Genomic DNA, 22,438 nt, shown 5'->3' on the forward strand with positions numbered 1-22,438 from the left:
AAAGCTTCTGGGAGTAGGAGTGCTGATCTAAGATCAGCTGAAAAATGACCTTAATAACAGAAACAGATCCTAGAATATTCGAAGACACTCCTAAGACTTAATTTGATTAATTTAATTTCAAAGCCAAAGGAGACAACCCATCCTGCTTGGAATACTGACACATGTTTACTGACATTCGTGCATTTAGGCCTAAAAGTGTATCTCAATAAATATGTAACGGTTGCAAGATATTATGTTCATATTTTACATTTCTCAAGAAACTCCCGTCCACTGGTGGTGCCGTTTTGCCAAATAAACACAGTTGAGAGTTGAGAACACAGGGTCACCACAGTTATATTCATGCTGCTTTTTTAGTTATGGGGTCTCTAAAAAAGACTGTGTAGTAGGTTAAGTTGTTTTTCACATGTGTGCATAATATTTGGACTATTGGCATTTACCATTAACTGTTTAGGAATTACACCATTTTTTTACATAGTCCCTCCATTTCCACAGACTCAAAAGGCTCTTTCCCTCCCTCCCTGCTGCCCAGGGACATAGCCACTAGAGTAATCCACAGAACTAATTGAAACTACAATAAGAAACAAAAGTTACATCCTTAATTCTGTATCAAATAATTGGGTACCCTTGGGTACAAAATCACATAACACTGTCCCCACTGTAGGAAGTAAAATCAAAGCTTTGTTCATACAGCTAATTAGTTTGAATGCATTTTAAGTCCATCTGATTTAGTTCAGACAGAAAGACAGAAAACATTAGGACAGAAAAACAATGATATCAATGCAGAGAGCTACTATATTGCACATAGGCTAATCTACTTTAGATGATTGACTCTAAATACTTTATACAGGCTTCTATAAACTTCAGCATGTTAATTTCACTGTTGTCTAACCTTGTGTTCGAATACTGATGTTATGATTATTAATAGTTTATTAATAGATTATTTATAGTTTATTTATAGTTAACAATTATTAAAAGTTGTATTTTAATGCACATTAGTGTTAAATACTCTAAAATATGTGCCTTTGAAACTGACCCAACAATTTTCTCTTGTGATGAGGGTTTTGGTTTTGTCACTTGTTTACTTTGTACTCCTTCTTTTTCATGCAGTAATCTAATCAGCCAATCACATGGCAGCAGGGCAATCCATCAAATCATGTAGATATGTGCCATAGCTTTGCATTATGTTCTATCAACCATCATAATGAGAAAAAATATGATCTCAGTAATCTTGAGTGTGGCATTATTGTTGGTGTCAGGCAGAGTGGTTTAGGTATTCTTACAACTGCTGATCCTCTGGTAATTTCAATCACTGAACTCTATAAAACCTGTTCTGCAACCAAAAGACCTTGTTGACCAGACTGACCAGACCAGATGGGCTACAACAGCAGAGGACCACGTCGAGTTTCACTTCTGTCAGCCGAGGACAGATAGCTGAGGCTGCAGCGGGCACAGACTCACCAAAACTGGACAGTTGAAGCCTGGGAAAATGTACCCTGGTCTGATAACTCTCAATTTCTGCTGAGGCTCACAGAGGGTAGGGTTATAATTTGGCACCAACAGAATGAATTGTGCCAACAGCCTTGTGTCAACAGTCCAGGCTGGTGGAGGTGGTGTAACAGTGTGGGGAATGGTTTTAAGGCACACTTTTTGGGCCGTTAATACCATTTGATCATCACTTCAATGCCACAGACTGTTTGAGTACTGTTGCTGACCATGTGCTTCCCTTCATGGCCTCAATTTACCAATTCTAATGGTTACATTCAGCATGCTGATGCACCATGTCACAAAGAAAAAGTCTCAACTGTCTCAAACTATTGCTGCTTTCATGAACATGACAATGAGTTCTGTGTACTTCAGTGGTCTTCCCAGTTACCAGATCTGAATCCAACAGAACACCTATGGGATGTGGCAGAACAGGAGATTCACAGCATGAAAGGGCTCCTGAAAAATCTTCAGGAATTGTGTGATGCAATCATGTCAGCATGAACATCTTGTGGAATTCATGCTGTGAAGAACTGGGGCTTTTTTTTGAGAGTGTAGTGTATATACATTAGAGAGCAGAGGGACACTGAGAATTGGCAGGCTCAATCCATACTGTACTTTTGATTGAACTAATATGTTTCATTATTGCAATTGAAAGACGGTGGTCACAAGTCTCCTTTCAAGAGAATTCCTTCCAAGAACACTTCAAGAGCAAAGAGCAAAGACAGGCCCTACCCTGTATTAGTACAGTATTCCTAATAAAATGCTTGGTGAGTGTATGTTTGTGCATGTGCACTACCCCATAGTTAATTGATTATGAGCCATACTGGTTGTGATTTACATGAAAGAGAGGGAATATTTAGCAGAAAGCAAACAGCATTTGCCAGTACTTAGCAACAAGTGCATTGCTATTCTCTCACCTGCTGAGTGGTTCATGGGGGGTCGAGAAGCAGGAGTTTTGGGGTTTGGCAGCATGGTCAGCCCAGAAGCACCAGCGTTCAACAGCTCCCTCCCCTCGCCGGCTGCCCTCCCCTCCGCACCAGCCCACTTTCAGCTGAAAAATTGAGTGATTGCCATTTTCATGCCTTGACCCCCTGCTCCGTGCATACATTAGCCAATGAATAAATGTAATCTATTTGAAGGGTCAGCTTCCTGATTTCGTGGCGGGAGGAAAAATCTCGGAGCTGAAACTGACATTTATGAATCTCAGGATGAGTCACTTTAAAAGCTATCTTGTGCCGAGGGTGACCACTGCTCATTTAAGTTAGAGCTGATTAAATACTGTTTATGTGATTAGAATAGCTCAGAAGTAGGACATCACTGATCAAGATGAAGATGAAGAAGAAGGAGAACGTTTCACCACAGTCAATTCTAGGCAATAAAATGCTGGGGGGAAAACAACATTCCTCAAAGGCCACAATGCAACTGAAAAATACAGAAAACTGGATAAATTACATGTAAAATTACAGTAGTTATTTTACAGCACTGCTACTGCAATTCACAATTACAACAGGTTCAGATATACAAGCTAACTGCACTGCAAGACAATGTTTACTGTAACTATTTATACACTATTACAACATACACTATATATCCAATTGTCTGTGGACACCCCTTCTAAAGAAGGCATTCAGGCACTTTAAGTGACTGCACCCATCGCTGACACGGAAATGGCACACACACAGCTTGTCTAGTCCCTGTAGAGAATTATTATCAATAGAATTGGACAGAATTGGTGCAGATAAACATAAACCTATTGGCACCATGCCTAATGCCAGGCGTGGGCTAGAGGAGTATGAAGCTGCCCCCAAGCATTGATCTGTGGAGGCTGCATATAACTGTGTAGAAATGGCAGATGGTTGGTGCTACATCCAATACTTTTAGGATGAGTTGGGGAGTAATAGATAAGGTGGGCTGGTGGTCATCCAGCATCCTGTCCTAACTAATGCTCTTATCACTGAAAGCAATCAAAATCTAGTAGAAAGCATTTCTTGGACAGTAGAGATAGCTACTCCAACAAAAGCAGGATGCACTATTTTATGGAAGAAACAATGAATGAGGTGTCCTCATACTTTTGTCCATGTAGTGTATTACCAAATAATACAGTAATATACTGTAGATACTGTACTGCTGATGAAAGATTCAGGGAACTACCATGTTTTTATTTTTAAACTTTGGGGTTTGTACCCCATTAGCCCACACCTGACAATAGGTGTCATTTATAAAGAAGATATACTACACAGACAAATGTATTGGGACACAGTCATCCCCAAATCACCCACTCATCCTAATAGTATTGAATGGAGCACCGACCATCATTCATCAGAGTCCCACTGCTCCACAGCTCAATGCTGGGGGGCTTTGTACCCCACTAGCCCATACCTGGCATTAGGCATGGAGCCAATAGGTCCAATTCTTTTGGCAGAACTTCTCTACAAGGACTAGACAAGCTGTGTGTGTGTGTTCGTGTGCAGTTGCAAAATTGTGTCAATGGGAATGGATGCAACTTAAAGTATAGCTGAATGCATTTATTAGAAGGGGTGTCCACAAACATTTGGACATATAGTGTAGGTATACCTTTTTTTTGTTTGTACCTTACCTTAACTTTCTATTTCTATATATTTCTTAGCTTTATATATCTTATATGATTGATCTATTTTTTAATTTGCCTAGTTATTCTCCAGTTATGTGGCCAGCTATTAATTACAGCAGCATCAAAGCGCTTAGCAAGCACTGCGAGTACACAAGAACTAGCAGCTACATGCACTTTTACCAGCCTTTAATATCACAGAGCTAGCGGCAATCCGACGTCTGTTTCAGTTTGCTTCGATGAGTTTCACAATGAGTTTCAGCTGATTGAACACAGTCAGTCTTGACAGCAGTCAGTCCTTTTGAATGTAAAACTCACCCTGAATTTCACCATCAGAGTTTTGTACTCCTCACCAAGTCCTTTTAACAAGCACCCATGTTTCAGAATTCAGAATAGAGGAGGGGGAAAAAGTCAAAAACCATTTTGAAGGTTCTAGGACATCACTGAACCACCACAGTCTGAGCCATTATCTGCAAACTGTGAACCTTACAAACACTAGTGAATCTCTCTTGGATTGAATAGCCTGCCAAAAAGTCCCCAAGGGTGCAACGGGAAATCATTCAGGAAGTCATCAAAGGTTCAAGGAGAACACTTGAGAAACTGTAGGTTTCTGCAGCCTCAGCTAAGGTCAGTGTTTGTCACATCACAGAAAGAAAAGGGATGGGCAAAAGTGGTTTTCATGGGAGAGAAGGCAGAAACACTGCGACCCAACAGAAACTAATGTGCTACCACTATCGGCCAGGGGTCAAGCAATGCCGCTTTGCGACCCAACAGAAACTAATGTGCTACCACTATCGGCCAGGGGTCAAGCAATGCCCCATTGTCGCCAGTGGCTGGCATCTGAGAGAGCGCAATTGGTCGAAGTGATGTTGGTTAGCACAGGTGTCTGTTAGCTGATGTGGTGGAGCTGGGGACCCAGTGATTTCCTCTGAGTGTGTCGGCTGCCCGGCGATGCCACATTGGTGGCAGTTTGAAAAGATTTGGCTTCACAAAAATCGAAGGAGGTATGTGTTAAGGCTTATCCTCCTAGTGTCAGGAGCATTGCTAGTACTAGGAGGAGTTACGTAGGGATGGGTTAATTGGCAGTACCAAATTGAAAGTAAAAAGGGAAAACTGGATAGGCCCTATTTTTTTTGGAATAATGGTCTACTGACAGACCTGGGGTGTACCCTTTTGGGCAACACCAGTTCCTTTATACATCTAGAATATAAGGTATCCTTCATTTCCCAATAGGAACAGCATATCATCTTTCAAACATGGTGGAGGTAGTGGGATGTTTTGTAGTGTCAGAACCCAAACAACATGAAGGAACTTCAGTCTGAAGTCTATTCTGTTGTCTCCTCATTTTTATAATTCTCTTTTAACTATCATCTACAGTAGTTGTACTGTATTGATGAATTTACTCTGAACTGGCAGAATAAATTGTGCTGGTCTTTTCTGTGGAGAGATTTATCACTATTTTTCTGTAGTTTTCTCTGTTGGTTTTCTGAAGTTGGTCAGGACTAAATTTGACATGGGAGCAATAATAGCAATAATAACAATTATTTTATTTTTTTTTAACCTTTGACAAGAAGCTTGACCTGAATGCACCACTCTACAGCAATCTGCAGTTTATAAGGAATACAATACATCCATCTTTCTATGTCAGCAGAAAATGCTGGATGGGATATCTGAGGGAAAAAAAAAGAATAAATCCAACCTGATCCTGCAGCAAATTTAGCCTGAAACATCACACACTTACACTGTGTTAGCTGTGTGTTTGTTCTTCTGGGGAACGTTAAGAAGTTTGAGCATGATAGACCACTTTTAGATGCTCACCTTAAAGAAGATATCATTTTTAAAGAAGATATACTACACAGACAAAAGTATTGGGACACAGTCATCCCCAACTCACTCACTCATCCCGATAGTATTGAATGGAGCACCGACCATCATTCATCAGAGTTTTAGAGTTTCACTGCTCCACAGCTCAATGCTGGGGGGCTTTGTACCTCACCAGTCCACACCTGGCATTAGGCATGGAGCCATAAGGTCCAATTCTTTTGGCAGAACTTCTCTACAGGGACTAGACAAGCTGTGTGTGTGTGTGTGTGTGTGTATGTGTGCATTTGCACAACTGTGTCAATGGGAATGGATGCAACTTAAAGTATAGCTGAATGCATTTATTAGAGGAGGTGTCCACAAACATTTGGACATATAGTGTAGGTATACATTTGTTCTTTTTTGTACCTTACCTTACCTTACCTTACTGTATCTATATATTTCTTAGCTTTATAAATTTTATATGACTGATCTATTTTTTTTATCCATTTTATTCTCTTTTTATGTGGCCGGACAATTGCTTGAGCATTTCACTGCTAGCTGTACCCTGAATGGTTCTTTATGCAATAAATAATTTGAGTTTCCCTTGCTTTTTGGCACTTTAGTTTCTTTCTTTTGTCCCCATTGATTGTTCAAAGATGCTAAGAGACAAAGGCATGACCTGATTTATTTCTAAGGCAGAAACAAGAGTAGAAATGAACGAATAAAAAATAAATAAATAAATAAATAAATAAATAAATAAATAAATAGGTTTATACATATTCATGTTGACTGTGCACCTTGGCAACAAGATCATTACGTTACTACGCCCAAACTGTTCCACCTGCACCTTCATTATTATGTGAAAACAGGCTACATGCTAATAAACACACTATGCATTCGACTAATGGTAATTACATGGTTTACAGCAAAGCAATTCCCAAAATCATCTGATTTCACCAGCACTAAGAGGTACAAGCAAGCAAGCAGTGTTTTAGAAAAGTAGCCCACAGTGAAGTAAGTTGTGGAGGTGGGTTGAAATGACTGTGAAAAGGTGTTTGCCCCCCCTAAATTCCTGAATTTGTACATTATTCTAAAACCCAAACCTAGTAATGAGTAAAAGGTACCCTGAGGGAAAAATATTATAGATATTGTGATTGTCCCCTTTCAATAACTGGTTGCACCCATCTTAGCAGCAATATCTGCAATCACACTCACAAGCTGGTGAGGAAGTTTACATTCAAGTGTATTTATATAGTGTTTTAACAGCTTCACAGAAATCCGGGTCCAAGCCCCAAGTGAGCAAGTCAATGGCGACAGTGGTAGGAAAAACTCCCTCAGAGAAAGAAGAAGGAACCTTGAAAGGAACCAAGACTCAGGGAAATCAGGGAACGCATCCTCCTCTGTGTTGTCACTCGATAATAAAACATATAACAACAGCAAAAGCATGTGGCTATACTAGAACTGTAGGCCTTTAAGTATGAGCTACATGTTTCAGGTCCTGCCACAACGTAGGATTGAGGTCAGGACTTTGACTAGGCCATTCTAAACAAGCCATTTTTACCCATTGTGAGGTAGACATGCTTGTGTGCTTTTGGTCATTGTCTTGTTGCATGATCTAACTGAGCTTTAGCTTCAGCTCATGGAGAGTTGACCTGTTATGGGACATCGCAAGAAGCTAATATGGCAGAAATTCTGACAAATGCCCACATCAAGATCCACATACCAACATCTACAATGCTAACACACACTGACACACTACAAGAGACCTAAACTGTTAGCGAAACAATCTTAATTGGGGAGGATCTGTGCTGTCTGCTTGTGTTTATCTGGCATCATAGACAAGTCTAGTCTGACACTCAATCTGTTCTATTATACATCTGGAGGAATATCCCTGCATTAGCCTTGTGGAGAAATGACAGAGAAAATTAGATGAGATTAACTGATACATAGTGGATGAAGAGGATGATTTTGCCCTTGTTGACTTAGATTCCACACACAGTCGAATTAGTTACACTATGTGGACAAAAGTATTGGGACAACAAAGTTCTTCCTCATTTTCATTTTAGACAAACTATCTATCCTGTCCAGGGAAGACTTTCTACTAGATTTTGGAGCATTGATGTAAAGATTTGACTGCATTTAGTGGCAAGAGTGTTAGTAACCTTGATGTTGGAGGATCACAACCCCACCCCATCCTTAAACAATTCCCCAGCTCATCCCAAAAGTATTGAATGAGAACCAACCATAATTCCAGAGAACACTGTCCCACTGCTTCAAAGCTTAATGCTGGGGGGGCTTTATACCCCTCTTGCCCACACCTGGTAGTATCAGGTTCAGGTTCATGTTTATCTGCTCCAGAGAGTCCTATATAATCCATTAGCGGTACTTCTTTAAAAGAACTAGACAAGCTGTTATGGGTGCAAGCTGAAGTAGCTAAATGCATTCATTAGAAAGGGTGTCCACAAACATTTGGACATATTGTGTGACTGCAAGTTGGTTTTGTTTCTTCAGTGCCATTCAGTGAGAAACTTTACAACCCTGAAACCAAACATCAGACCTCCATTGTGTTGCAGAAACAAGAGGCTACAGAAGTCTCTCCAGCAATCTAGGAGGAGCGCACAGTATCAAGGCCTCTTCTATTGTAATATCAGCCTCTTAAATAGTTAATTAGAGGCAAAAATGAGTGTGTCTCCTTCTCATTGTTTTATTTGACATGCATGACTTGCTTGTCATGACAAGGCCTCTCCAGTGCCATCATTATCACTGCCAACTCATTGAGCCTTCATTACTTTAGTCTCGTTTCACTGTACAAATCTCCACAGCTCTCTGAGCTAGTCTCTGCTTCTCCAAGGAGGAAAACAGCAAGTCTTTTCACTCTAGCACAGCAATTACCAAAACCCCCCCCCCCCCCACACACACACACACACACACACACACAGTCCATTAACAGTGCTCTTTTTAATCTGTGTGGGTTTTGACAGACCTGGTGATGCACTTTCTGTGCATCTGACCCTTCGATTCATCATCATGGCACTATATAAACAAGCAGGTGATGGCCAGTCAGGAACAGAGGCACAAAAGGAATATGTCCTTCAGGCACAGTGTTAACTAATATTCGATAAGGTCCATTAGTATTTGGACAGTGATACAATTCCAAGAGGTTTAACAGAAATGTTGCGTTAACCATGATTAATTACAGCCCATAATAATAAAGTGTATACACGCCGGTCAGCCACAACATTAAGACTCATTGTCCATTTTAGCAGCCCCACTTACCATGTAGTTCTTTAAGTCCGGACTACAGTCTCTGTGGAAGCGTAGGTTCATATCCCACCACTGCCACTACATGTGGGATATTAGAGTTCACAGCTTGGGTAGCGCTCCATTAAGGAGGGCAGGTTTCGCCCTGCAAGGATCAGGTCAGACTCGGGGAGTAGATTTCACACTATGTGATATTTATTGGAAAGCTTGCAAGATCAAGAGAAAAAAAGAGAAAAAGAGAAAAGAAAAACTGAGAAAAGGAAAATAAACCAATACAATTTTGCCTCATTTAGGAACTATTCATATAGCTTCTTTTACTAATTCATCCAGATTCTGTCCGAGGCCACGAGGCCACATAGACACGACCATGTACTGTCCTTCCTTCCACTCCAGAATGACCCCCCTCCTTTATAGAAGTACAAAGACCAGCCCCATATATTAACCTACCATTCCCCGGCACTGGGGGGTGTTTAAATACACAAAACATACAGTACATAATTATATATACCGGTAAACATATATAATTTATTTTATCAGGTTAACCCTACTTTTATCTTTTCCCACAGGTTCCCGGATCCCACCTCCCCCCCTCCCTCTGCACAAGGCCGTGGGCTCTACCAGCCGATATAAGGGAAGCCCTGGAAGGTGCCCACACTCCCCTACGGATCAGCATAAAAGACTATGTCACAGGTAAGTATCACACTATTATTTAAATTACAATTACCTAGGCTTTTATAAAAATATATTTAAAAAATGACTTGTGTGCCCCAGAGTCCTTTCATAAACCTGGTAATGGGGTAGACTCACTGACCCCATTACAATCTGTTTTTCTGCATACTCTGTTAGCTATCTTCACCCTGTTTGTTCTGCAATGGTCAGAACCCCACAGGACCACCACAAAGCAGCTATTAATTGGGCAGTGGGTCATTCTCAACACTGCAGAGCCACTGAAAAAAATGGATGAAAGAAAGCTATCCAGAGTATGCAGAGAAACAGCCCAGCTAACAAGTCCATGTGGGGCCTGTAGATCCCGTGATGACATTTTAGGATTGTTGGAGACCTCTTTATGCTTTTTGTGATCTGCTGTTGGACTGAACTTGCTGGGACTGCATGATCTGGCCATGTTGGACTTGTAAATTATTTATTGGAAAGTGGAAGGGCAGATTTCTAATTGTACTCAGACCTTTTTAAAAAACCCTTTTCAGATTCATGTGCAGCTATAACCTTATTTCTGAAGGCCTCAGAGAGCTCTGTGGATCTGGCCATGGTGATCTTCTTCACCACTCACTTCAACAATCAAGAGCAGACCAGACTAAATGTCTGAGGTTTAAATAAGACAGACTCCTCCAGAGTCCTCTCAAACCATGTTCTGATCATCTACAGCTGATGTTCTGCACCTGTTCTGCATTCTAATTTTAGGCATGATATATATTATATAATATAAATTGAATTAATTAATGTCCAGATTTTGACTGTACATGTACACAATTGTTGTCTTGACTATAGCTGTACTAATGACTATAAAGGTACTAATGTGGAGCAATTCCACCACAACACCAAACACCAAAGGGACTGTGTGATGATGCCGGCAGATGAGCCCATAAAAACACATATTTATAAAGCAAGTAATTTCATTTCTAGCATGGATAAATATTTAAGGAAGGCCTATAGTCACAGAAACGAAGTGCCCTTAATTTAAGAGGGAGCAGCTCAGTCACGCAAGGAGCTCTGAAGTGGTAAGAAGTAATAGAAAAACACTCCAACACACTCAGCCTTAAGAGCACCGCACAACAACCCCTTGCTGGAAACGTGCCAGAGGACACACTTTATCTACAGTTTACTGAGTTAATGTCAGCCATGTGCACAGGCAAGCATTCAGGTCCCAGGTCCCTGTCATCAGCATTTCTAAGACGGATATGTCTTGAATAGGGGTTGGTGTATATATATATATGTATATGTGTGTGTGTGTGTGTGTGTGTGTGTGTGTGTGGTGGATGGGGATGGGCACAGCATGAACCAATCCTGGTTGCTTTTTAATAGTGCACTTTATAGTGTGGTGAGGCTCTAAACATATGCATTCACCATCTCCATCTGTTTATTTCTCTCTCTCTCTCTCTCTCTCTCTCTCTCTCTCTCTCTCTCTCTCTCTCTCTCTCTCACAGATGGTGGATCTGCAGGTGGGTGTAGTGGTGGTTCAGTCTATAGAGTGCTGGGTTATTTATCACAAGGTTGTATAGGTTCAATACCTATGTCTGGTAAACTGCCACTGTTGAGACCTGGAGGATGGCACTTGACCCTCTGTACAGCAGGGGTGCTGAAGTGTGGCTGACCTGTGCTTTCTTAGCTACACTCATAACTTCTTGAGACCCTGCGGACATTATGAGAACATTGTTTTTAGCATAAATGAACCCCATCATTAAAAAATGGACCAGTACATCCAAGTCCAAGCAAAAGTATAGGTCTCAGGAGGTTAAGCCCAATTGAGACAGGACTGGTGTTACGTGAGGGGTGGGGGGGGGGGGGTGGAGTAATGTAATTTTACTACATTAAAGAGATATATGGCACAGCATGGCATGGCAAGGCCAATTGTGCTCTTTAGGGCTCTAGCTGCTGATGGCAGGCAGCATGACCTGGAAATCGAACCAGCAATCCTCAGGTCTTAGTAGCAGCACCTTAGGTAAAGCCTTTCCCTCAGATCCTTAAGACGTAGACCACATAGTTACTAATGTAATTTTACTACAGGATGTTTGTAAAACTCTGACTGCATGGCTGATTTGCATGGGATAAGAAATCTCAGCATTAATGACCATCCCATAAATGGTAGTAGCTAGAATTAGGAGTCCTGCCCAAGGACTCTTATTAGTGTATGGTGTTGTGCTTGCGAGGCGTAGGAATCAAACCCTAGTCAAGAGAAACATGGCCACAGGAGGGCGCTGCTGCAGTGTTGTACTGATAATAGAGGCAACAATCAGACCATTGCCCCGTTCAGGTCCATGCTACTTTAGGCTACATTTGTAATAGGATTGAATTCGATTCTTCCCTCTGAGATCCCAATCAACCAACAATCTGGGATACAGAAATAGCAACTTTGCTAAGAAATTAAGGGCCTACAGTCTCTGAATGGATTGTCAGAAATACATTTTCCATAAAATATAGTAAAGAAGGTAAAGATCCATCTTTTAGCCCATGCAGGAGCCTCTGATTTATTGAAAAACTAGAGAGAACAAAAAGCTTTCAGTATATAAAGCACCGGCCCGATCCTTCAGAGAGGAAATGGAAGTAGATGAAACATGCACACATACACACACATTGAGACATGAGAAGTGACCTTAAAACACACTGAAAAAGTACTGCAATAATAAATATATATATATATATATATAAAACATTCCATTCTGTTGGAAAAGAGCTGCCAAGTATTGTGAATTCAGAAATGCCCGTGTCTTTGAAGTGACAGTTGGTTTGAAAGAAGACAGAAATAGCTGCATGGAGAAAGACTCGCTCAGCGGGATTACCAGCTATGGCATCATTTCTTCTGACCATGCAGAGCAACCTAACCCCCAGCTCATAGAGGACTGGGCAAAGCAACAGATTCCGTCATCAATAATCACTCCAGATAATCCCTCAAAACTAGGACCACTTGGTAACACCCACTTTATTATATTAAAGTTAAAGAGAGAATTAACCATTCTTTGCGCTCTCTAATACTATATACACCACATGTCCAAATGTTTATGGACACCCTTTCTAATCTAGTCTAACGCTTTTTCTTGAAGTTGAGATAGGAAATAACACAATTTTGGGAGGAGCAACATGCCTGAAGCCCCTCCTCCCTAATCTAATGTCCTATAAATTTTATCTCTGCAACAAGTCTGTGCAAATCTCCACCACAACGTCACCTCCCTTTTGTCGTCTATCATTCCTGCCCCCCACAAATCAGAAGAGGGCTGGCTTCCTACCACAAGTAGAAGCCATCCAAGTTCTCCACCCCTTTCTAACAGCCTCCTCCCAAATCATCATAAGATGAAGGCATGGTCCGGACCAGTGAAGGCTCCATAAAGGCCCAATTAAAAATTGTAGAACCTCTAAAAGTTCCTTAATCTTGTGCTTTTAACACTGAGAACTATTGCAATGACAATTAACACATTATACAGTATCACTGATATTGATATTTGATATAATATGTAATATATAATCTCTACAGTATGTCAGAATTCTTTACATCCTGATTTGAACTACATAAAAATACTCAATCTAACAAGATCCATCCATAACTCAAAATTTCAATCTTATTCTCAACCTAAATTTCACTGACTATCCACATGCTGTCTAGTCAGTAAAGAGAGAGAGGTTAGATCAGTTGGACTTACCCAGACAAAACTCCAGGTGTGGAAGTCTCGGGATCAGAATGACACCAGTGTGAGATGGAGGGGCTGGAAAAAAAAACAAAGAGACAAACATAAAAACCTGTGAGCAGTAAAAAAGGTGGCAAGTCCAGAACGTACCTTCCCAGCTAGTCCACTCTTGAGACTAAAGCACTGGGATAAATGTTGTGGTATTTTTTCTTTTTTTTTACCCAATTATCCACCCGATTTTAGATAGCCAATTACCCAAACCACTTGTTATTACTCTCCCCATAATGCTCCTGACACTGGGAGAGTGAGGACTGATACATGCACAACCAGCCACCGCCTCTTTTTGAACTGCCGGCACACTCGGAGGGAAGCTGCAAGCTACTCACGCCAGCCAGCACTGCGCTGAAGTGATGTGGGGAAAGAGAGGTTTGGCACAGTATGACATGGCAAGGCCAATTGTGCTCTTTAGGGCTACAGCTGCTGATGGTAGGCAGAATGACCTGGAAATCGAACCAGCGATCCTCAGGTCATAGTATCAGCACCTTAGGTAAAGTCGTCCTCTCAGATCCTTAAGACGTAGACCACATATTTACTAGTTTTTAGATGTGAAGGTATCAATGTTGGGCAAGGCCGCCACGGTAGTGATGCTAACGCCAGTACCGGACACTGAGCTAGCACACCATGTGGGAGACTGGGGTTTGATTCCTGGTCTGGGTGGCTATGCTGCGCTACACCTATAGCTACAGCGAGTCCTTGGGCAAGACTCCTAATACTACGTTAGCCCACCTCTGTAATACAAGTAACCTCATAAGTAGCTCTGGATAAGAGCATCAGCTGAATTCCGCAAATGTAGATGTAATGCTGGCAAATGCTATATCCTCTCGGCAGCACATGTACTTCCTTTTGGCAAAATGTCCTCAGACCGTCTGAAAAAACGCCTTCTAGGTAAATAGGAGGCAGTCCCAAGTTTTTCACACAACTGTATAAAAAGAGGAGACAGAGGAACTACAAATAAAAATGTATATACATTTATTTTGGAAAATTGTGACTGCTCCATAACATGAAAGGGCAAATAACTGTTTTCAAATTATGTAAAAAAAAAATGTAGATACAGGGCTTTGTCCTGACAGCAACACTGTGTGCAAACTACAGGATAACACCTTTTCTTCTATGTATGTGTTTAGATTTGACCTTTATCTATTACAGATGCGAAGTGTTGAAATGTGGACAGGGTTAGACACGACATCCAGTAACTCTGAAGGCTAATGAGAGGGAAAAGGGTTAGGGAAAAAAAAAAAACCCTGCTGGCTTTGCGTCGCCCGTTTAACGCGCCAGACATAAAGGCTCTGAACGCCGAGTGATTGATGGTGGCAGCCATTTTAGATTATGCAAACCAACTGCAATCTATTTCTCAGACGGCGGCGCGCGTCAGAGCGACAGAACATGCCCATCCATCGCCATGAGTGGCTCCGGTGACAGACAGCTGAGAGAGGACGCTTGCCCCACACCATCTGTCCCACTCACCTCCACCTGGAGGCCTCAGGAGGGGGCTCAAAGCTCACAGGCCACAAGCAGGAGGTGTGTATACACTCCTGCTAAGCCACTAATCTCATCATATCACTCATGTACTCTGACTAATGCAGTTGTCCTCAGAGCCAGCTGACAGGACCAACGCAAACACCAGGCAACACAACTAACGTAGAGTCAGCGCTACATTCAGAGGCTTAAGCTCTAGTGGATTAAGCCTTTTGGGCTAGTTTCCGGTGCAATTCGGATGTACAGATGTTGTCCAGATGTTAGTTACGAATCTGGCTGAGAATCTGGCATGGGTCTAAAGGCTGATTTCTGCTTCTGTGCCGAGTCAATGCGGAGTCTACGGCGAAGTAGACTCTTTATAGATGATGACTGTGAGCTGACACTGCTGTACCTTGTTTCTGCAGATCAGCTTGAATTTATTTTGGAAGTTGGCAAAAAAGTGACTTTTCTACACAGCTCTGAAATTCCCTACCTGAAGACCATGAATGTTTTTTCTATCCAAAAAATAAATAAAAATAAACATAATCTGAAATGTTTTGTCTAAAGACTGAATTACTTTGTAGGCTCTGTAAACAGTGCTAAAACACCAGACCTCCCTTTGAAAAATGGCCATGAATGTTCTCTGATGCCTGAAACACAGTTTTACCAAAGTTTCAGAAAGTTTGAGTCCAAAGCACATTTTTAAAAGCAGTGTTGGTAAGTGGTGGTTCAGTGGTCAGAGCACTGGGTTATTGATCAGACCTGATCATTTTTTTATTACCACAGTTTAGACCATATGTCCTTTTTTAAGACTCTACAAATTGCATCTGGAGGGATTTCTAAAATGTGTAAAATGTCCAGAAATTCATATTAATTTCATGTCAGCGTTCAGATTTCTACAGCTTCAAACCCGTCTGTTTAAGCACCACCTTCTCACCACTACACCTGGTCTACATGCACTTATTATTATGTACATGCAGCCATTGACCAAACTGCTTCTCAGACAAAGAGAGAGAGCAGAAGATGGTGATTTACTGCAGAGGTCAGTTATTATTGTAGAGAAATGTGTATATATATATATATATATATATATATATATACATATTTCTCTACAATAAAACTTATTTTTAATGACCAAACATTAATTAAAACATTAAAACCTGTCCCCTTCGAGTTGTTGAGATGCTGCATATCCACATTGGTCACATTAAAAATGAATAATCATATGAAATTGGCAGCTTCAGTGTTTGGATTGATTCATCAGAGCAACAGTCCACAGAGCAACAGAACACACAGCAAAAACTGGCTGGGCTGTGTCAGATTATGATCTTTACATCTGGTGCTGCAGTGTTGCAGTGGGTCCCTGTGCAGCTGTGGGGGGCCGGGTCTCAGTCTGGAATGCTCTGAGCTACCTTTTCTGCATAACCGACTGAGTCACTTAGATCTAATCTGCTGTCAGGTCGATTGTTCACTGGGGGTATTGGGTTTTGATGTCTTCTTATGTTGTTGATTTCTTGTCTGATTACTGATACTGTAAAGCTGCTTTGTGACAATGGCATTTGTTAAAAGTGCTTTACAAATACATTTCTTTGCTTTACAAACTGCTTGCCTTGCTTTATACAGTACCAGTTTAACAGTGGATACCCCTGGTTGAATGTGTGCTGATCACAACCAGCTTAACAACATTTGAGCCAAATGCTAGGGTGACTTTATTTTTTGTTTTTCAAAAAAGACACGCTTAGGTATCTACTGTAGTTAGGATGTTGTTAGGATGTGTCAGGAAGACCTACTGTGAGTTGTATGTTGAACTGAAAGGAGATGTTTTGGTCATATAATAGGTATCAGGGTGGAAATGCCTCTCAAACCTTCAGCTATAGCATGTTAATTTACATTAATACATTGATATCCACATTTACTCAGTTAGCAAAACCAATGAATAGCCTTGATAAGAGATATGACTAAATCTGCTGCTTTCAGTTCAACCTATAACTTAGACCTACTTGAACCTCCCCAACCTTGACATCCTAACTACGGTGGAAACCCATATTTCCCCAGTGTCCTCTTCTCTGAAAACACAGCAATGGTCCGCCCCTAGCATTCGGTTTAAAGGTTGTTAAGATGATAACCAGCACACATTTAACCAGTGTGTCCAAACTTTTGACTGGTACTTTATATTCCGCTAACGAACATTACAGCATTACATTACATTTAAATCCAATTTATTTGTATAGTGCTTTTTACAACTGTCATCACAAAGCAGCTTTACACAATCAGTAATTAGTAAAAGACAAGGCAATCAACCACATAAAAAGACATGAAAAATCTAAGACCCCCAGTGAGCAAGCCAGCGCTGAAGAAAAACTCCCTCAGAGCTGGAAGAAGAAAGCTTGGGAAGAACCATCTATCCTACTCTGATTAGAACTATTTATAAATGATTGATAAAAGTCACCAAACCACCAAGACTGTTGTACTGCTCAGGTGTGCAACATATTCATAATCATAATATAATAATCATGGTGTAGTATAGCTTAATAAAGGCACAGTGATGGTCAGAGTAATGAGAGTATTGATGATTAATAGTGGTAATAATAATAATGGCAGATAGTTAAGAGTCCATTTAGGTTTGAACATGGTCATTAGACAGGCAGCAGTGGTAGGAGGGTGTGTCGTCTGGTATGGATGGTGGTAGAGGGGGGCCTGGTGGTCAGTCTTCCAGCATGTCGGACTGGATGAGTAGCGTGACCATTTTGCACAGAGGAGGTAAAGAGACAGAGTTAGTTCTGAAAGGATTTACAGAGGGGAGAGAATGTTGACAACTCTGGCAGGTCTGACTATAATAGCCTAATTAGGGAGAGAGCCAGAAGGTAACACAGACATGGGAGCACCCTGAAACACAAGCGTCCAAGTCAAATAACCTCTCTTCAGTACTATACACAGCCCTTTTTGTTAAGAGTGTAGTGGTTGGTTGTGTGGTGGTAGTGTTTTTCTTTTCCACACTCCATCCCTTGATGAGCGGTGAGGCATCTTGCAGCAGCTTGTTGACAGATCAGCTTTTTTTTTGTGGTTCTGCATCAACAAAGAACAGATATACCCCTCAGACACACCCAACACAGCTGTTCAGCATCAGTGACTGACATCTGTACATCGGAACACTTCTTTTTGACTGACAGTGCTCGAACACAAACACAGACACAGGTAAATCAGAGATCTGACAACCATGTACATCTGTACAAGTAGAGACTTTTTGGAAGATTTAAAAGATTTAAAAGAAAGAGTAGAATCACTTTTGAAAAACATTTCTGAATATTATGCAATTATACTGAGATTAACCTGAAGAAAGTGTAATAAAGTTTAAAGGATGTTTGATTTGGGAGGAGGGCCTTCAGCCATGATTTTCCTCCAATAATTCTGATGTAAATGCACTTGCATTTAGGCATAACCCCTTAAACAGCCTATGGTCCACCGGTGAGCTGAACGTTTTATTACAATCGTCTATTGGAAAAGAATAGCCCCACCAGTTCATACAAAAGTCCATGTAGTTACTGAGTAATACACCTTAGTGTGTAATAAGCCTTACTGCATTAACAGGTTGAGGAAGGGGTTCCCAATCCTGGTCCTGGAAACCTACCACCTTGGAGAATTCAGATCTAAAACTGTAGGCTCTGATATTCATAGGCTTCTGTTAAATTCCACAAGTTTGGTGAAAACTGAGCCAGAGCCAGGACTGTGGATTTTAAAACTCTCAGCTTCATGTTCACCGATGTGTCTTCCTCTGTATGAAGAGCAGGTTTTTCCTAAATAATGATTTGACTATTTTCTTTTCAAAACTGATGTTAAGAGCACAGCTTGAGTGCTGACTAGTAGTGCAACAATGCAGTGTATTGTACTGTAGCGCTCAATTCAACAGGCAAAGGCATCAAACAACAGTCAACAGACTGGAGCAAACAAATCTTCATTATAATATGGATTAAACTGCATAAAGTGTAATTACATTAAACAAACAACCCCCATAATGAGGGCAGACAATCATTCTGAAAAGAATCACCACTTCTATATTTCAAAATCAACAGCACAGAGAAAAACAACACTTCGTACAGTCTTACATAAAAAGATGCTGCAAAGGGTCTCGGAGTGATGCCAGAGAAGAACCATTTGTTTGTAAAAGAAATGAAGGAAATGTGTGAAGAACATTTAAATTGGTGAAGTTTACTTTGTAGCCAACAAGATCTTGCACAATTAAATACATACATACTATACAAATGAAAGTGTATCCCACCAAGAAATTCAGAACATTTGGAGGAAGGTGTTTTGTACAGGTTTTATGACTCACACTGCAGCTCTTATCCATTGGTTTCACCAAATACACATAACCTGCAAATAACTGCTGTGAGAAGAACAGCTTAGCTATAGCACTCTGCTCTTCTCCACTATTGATTGTCTAAAAAAGAAATGACTGGACAGAAGCTCCTGCAAAAAGGATAAGAAAAGCAAATTTTACCATGGTAACGCTTAGGTTAGGTATATGGTAAGGGTTCAGTTAAGTTTAAGTTGCGTTAAGGTAGGTTAAGTTTAGGTTTAAGTTGAAGTTGAAGTTTACATTGTGGTAATACAATTACATGGGTTAGGTTAAGGGTTCGGTTAAATGTAGATTAGGTTAGATTAAGGTGAAGCTAAGATGTTTAGGTTAGGTGAAGGTTAGAATTGGGTTTAGGAAGTTAAGTTAAGGTTAGGTTAAGGTTAGAATTAGGTTTAGGTAAAGTAGGTTTAGGTGTAGGAGGTTAAGTTTAGGATAGGTTAAGGTTAGAATTAGGTTTAGGTGTAGGAGGTTAAGTTTAGGTTAGGTTAAGGTTAGAATTAGGTTTAGGTGTAGGAGGTTAAGTTTAGGTTTGGTTAAGGTTAGAATTAGGTTTAGGTGTAGGAGGTTATGTTTAGGTTTGGTTAAGGTTAGAATTAGGTTTAGGTGTAGGAGGTTAAGTTAAGGTTAGGTTAAGGTTAGAATTAGGTTTAGGTGTAGGAGGTTAAGTTTAGGATAGGTTAAGGTTAGAATTAGGTTTAGGTGTAGGAGTTTAAGTTTAGGTTTGGTTAAGGTTAGAATTAGGTTTAGGTGTAGGAGGTTAAGTTAAGGTTAGGTTAAAGTCAGTATTAGGTTTAGGTGTAGGAGGTTAAGTTTAGGATAGGTTAAGGTTAGAATTAGGTTTAGGTGTAGGAGGTTAAGTTTAGGTTAGGTTAAGGTTAGAATTAGGTTTAGGTGTAGGAGGTTAAGTTTAGGATAGGTTAAGGTTAGAATTAGGTTTAGGTGTAGGAGGTTAAGATTAGGTTAGGTTAAGGTTAGAATTAGGTTTAGGTGTAGGAGGTTATGTTTAGGTTCGGTTAAGGTTAGAATTAGGTTTAGGTGTAGGAGGTTAAGTTAAGGTTCGGTTAAGGTTAGAATTAGGTTTAGGGGTATGAGGTTAAGTTTAGGTTAGGTTAAGGTTAGAATTAGGTTTAGGTGTAGGAGGTTAAGTTAAGGTTAGATTAAGGTTAGAATTTGGTTTAGGTGTAGGAGGTTAAGTTAAGGTTAGGTTAAGGTTAGAATTAGGTTTAGGTGTAAGGTTAATTTTAGGTTAGATTATGGTTAGAATTTGGTTTAGGTGTAGGAGGTTAAGTTTAGGTTAGGTTAAGGTTAGAATTAGGTTTAGTTAGCTTTGAAACATTCCCTGTTTAGATCGTTTGAATTCTGCATGTCTGCGAGTTGCGTCAGTAATTTGTGGATATAAACAATATAAAGTCGATCTATATTTAGTACATTGTACAAATTCTAAATTTATCTAAATGTTCTAAATTTCTAAATTTTATTTTAGTCACATGTGCAAGAATTCTTTTGAGACCAGGCCACCTTTACTTATTTATATATTTATTTAGTGTAAAATCATGTAATATTACTTTTCATTTTTAGTGACTGTTCTGGATATCTCAGCTTGTCAACAAATGCATGTGTACAGCTGTCCATGAAGGGGGGCACAAAGCATGATTTGCATTTAGGACAATGAAGTACAAGTGAATTATACTCTCCAACTCTAGAAGGAGTCCTGGAGCAAAAAATGCCAATTCTCACATAACAGTGCTTCAACATAAGGCAAAATTTGCTGCACCACAAATGTATCATATTAAGACATCACTGTATCACAGAGCTATGCTAAAAAGTGGAAATAGTGGAACAGGATAAGTCAATTTAAAGGGCTTTTGAGGTTTAAACTGATGTATAATGTTGCAAAAAATGCATTGGTTAATTTTAGGTACTGTTAAATAAATAAAAGTACATTTTTGGGTGGGACTGACAAACCATTTATTACAACCTCATGCTGATATCACAGCAAGGAGGATAAATGTATGGGCTTTGGCCTTGTTGCCAAGGAAACACTGCCACTACTACTGTCACAAATATTAGCATGAAATATTATTTCCCCCTAAAAAACCTACTTGGCCTTCAGTGTGTGGAACTGCTGTAAACTGAAATAACTAAACATCCTTATTTGTTTTAATTTATTCATCCTGAAAAGCTAGGCGTCCTCAAACCTTCGCCGGACACTTAAGCATCACTTGACGCCTGCCACTAGAGATCATGCTGTGTTCGCAGACAGAACTAATCTAGGATCTGCAGAAAGTGATGTTGTGTGGCTCTCTTGGGCTAAAGTCTGATTGTTGCTGATTAGTTGTTAATTGTGGCTGATTATCAATAGCTGAAGAGCCAGTCGGTGCATGGGCTAAAAAAAGGAAAGGCCAGTGAAGGGAGTGATAAAGCCTATGATGATCCATCAGCACTCCTAATGACCATTCTCCTGAGAGCATCTCTTGGGCTGCAAACGCTTTGTGAGAAATTAGCTGGCACGCAAACAAACACACACACACACTCTCATAATCATTACCACCATCATAACTCCCCCAGGGAAGACCCGGGGCCACCTGTGCCCGGCTTATGATGATGCACTCACTTTGTTTAGAAGTCCATAAAGTGACCTCTCTAGCGTTTCTGCCTGATTAACAAGCACAGACAACAGACCACACTGATGTATTTTTAACCCATATTCATTCATACTGTACCACACACATATACGCTCACCAAGTTAGCAGATTCAGACGTGTGTACTGAGTCTAGCTGATAGTAATGCGCTGGTCAGCTTTTTTTGGACCTGCACCTGCCGGCGGTTCTGAAAATCTCAGCCGCAGCAAACGCTCTGACCTAATTTCAGCTTATCGAAATAATGACCCACTGCTGACCCAAAAAAAAGACCTGCAGCTAGCTTTAGATCCAGAAGCTGCCAAGATTGAAATCTGCAGATTGTTTTGATCAGAAAGTGGCCAATTAACCTTCAAAGTGAATGGAGGCAACTCACAGTTTAAGGTGATTTAGTCATCTTTTTTTTTAATTACACTATATGTCCAAATGTTTGTG

General features: G+C 40.4%; 1 protein-coding gene across 3 annotated transcripts in view; it reads right to left on the bottom strand.

Annotated features, from left to right (window-relative positions):
• The window catches only part of inpp4b (inositol polyphosphate-4-phosphatase type II B), a 367,851-nt gene that overhangs the window by 326,354 nt on the left and 19,059 nt on the right, over positions 1 to 22,438 (bottom strand). For all 3 annotated transcript variants that reach the window (XM_072678528.1, XM_072678527.1, XM_072678526.1), the window contains exon 3: positions 13,507 to 13,569. In XM_072678528.1, the coding sequence (XP_072534629.1) occupies positions 13,507 to 13,569 (63 nt within the window). The remainder of the gene's footprint in view (positions 1 to 13,506; positions 13,570 to 22,438) is intronic.

Source organism: Salminus brasiliensis, chromosome 4, assembly GCF_030463535.1.
Source record: "Salminus brasiliensis chromosome 4, fSalBra1.hap2, whole genome shotgun sequence".
NCBI classification, from domain to species: Eukaryota; Metazoa; Chordata; class Actinopteri; order Characiformes; family Bryconidae; genus Salminus; species Salminus brasiliensis.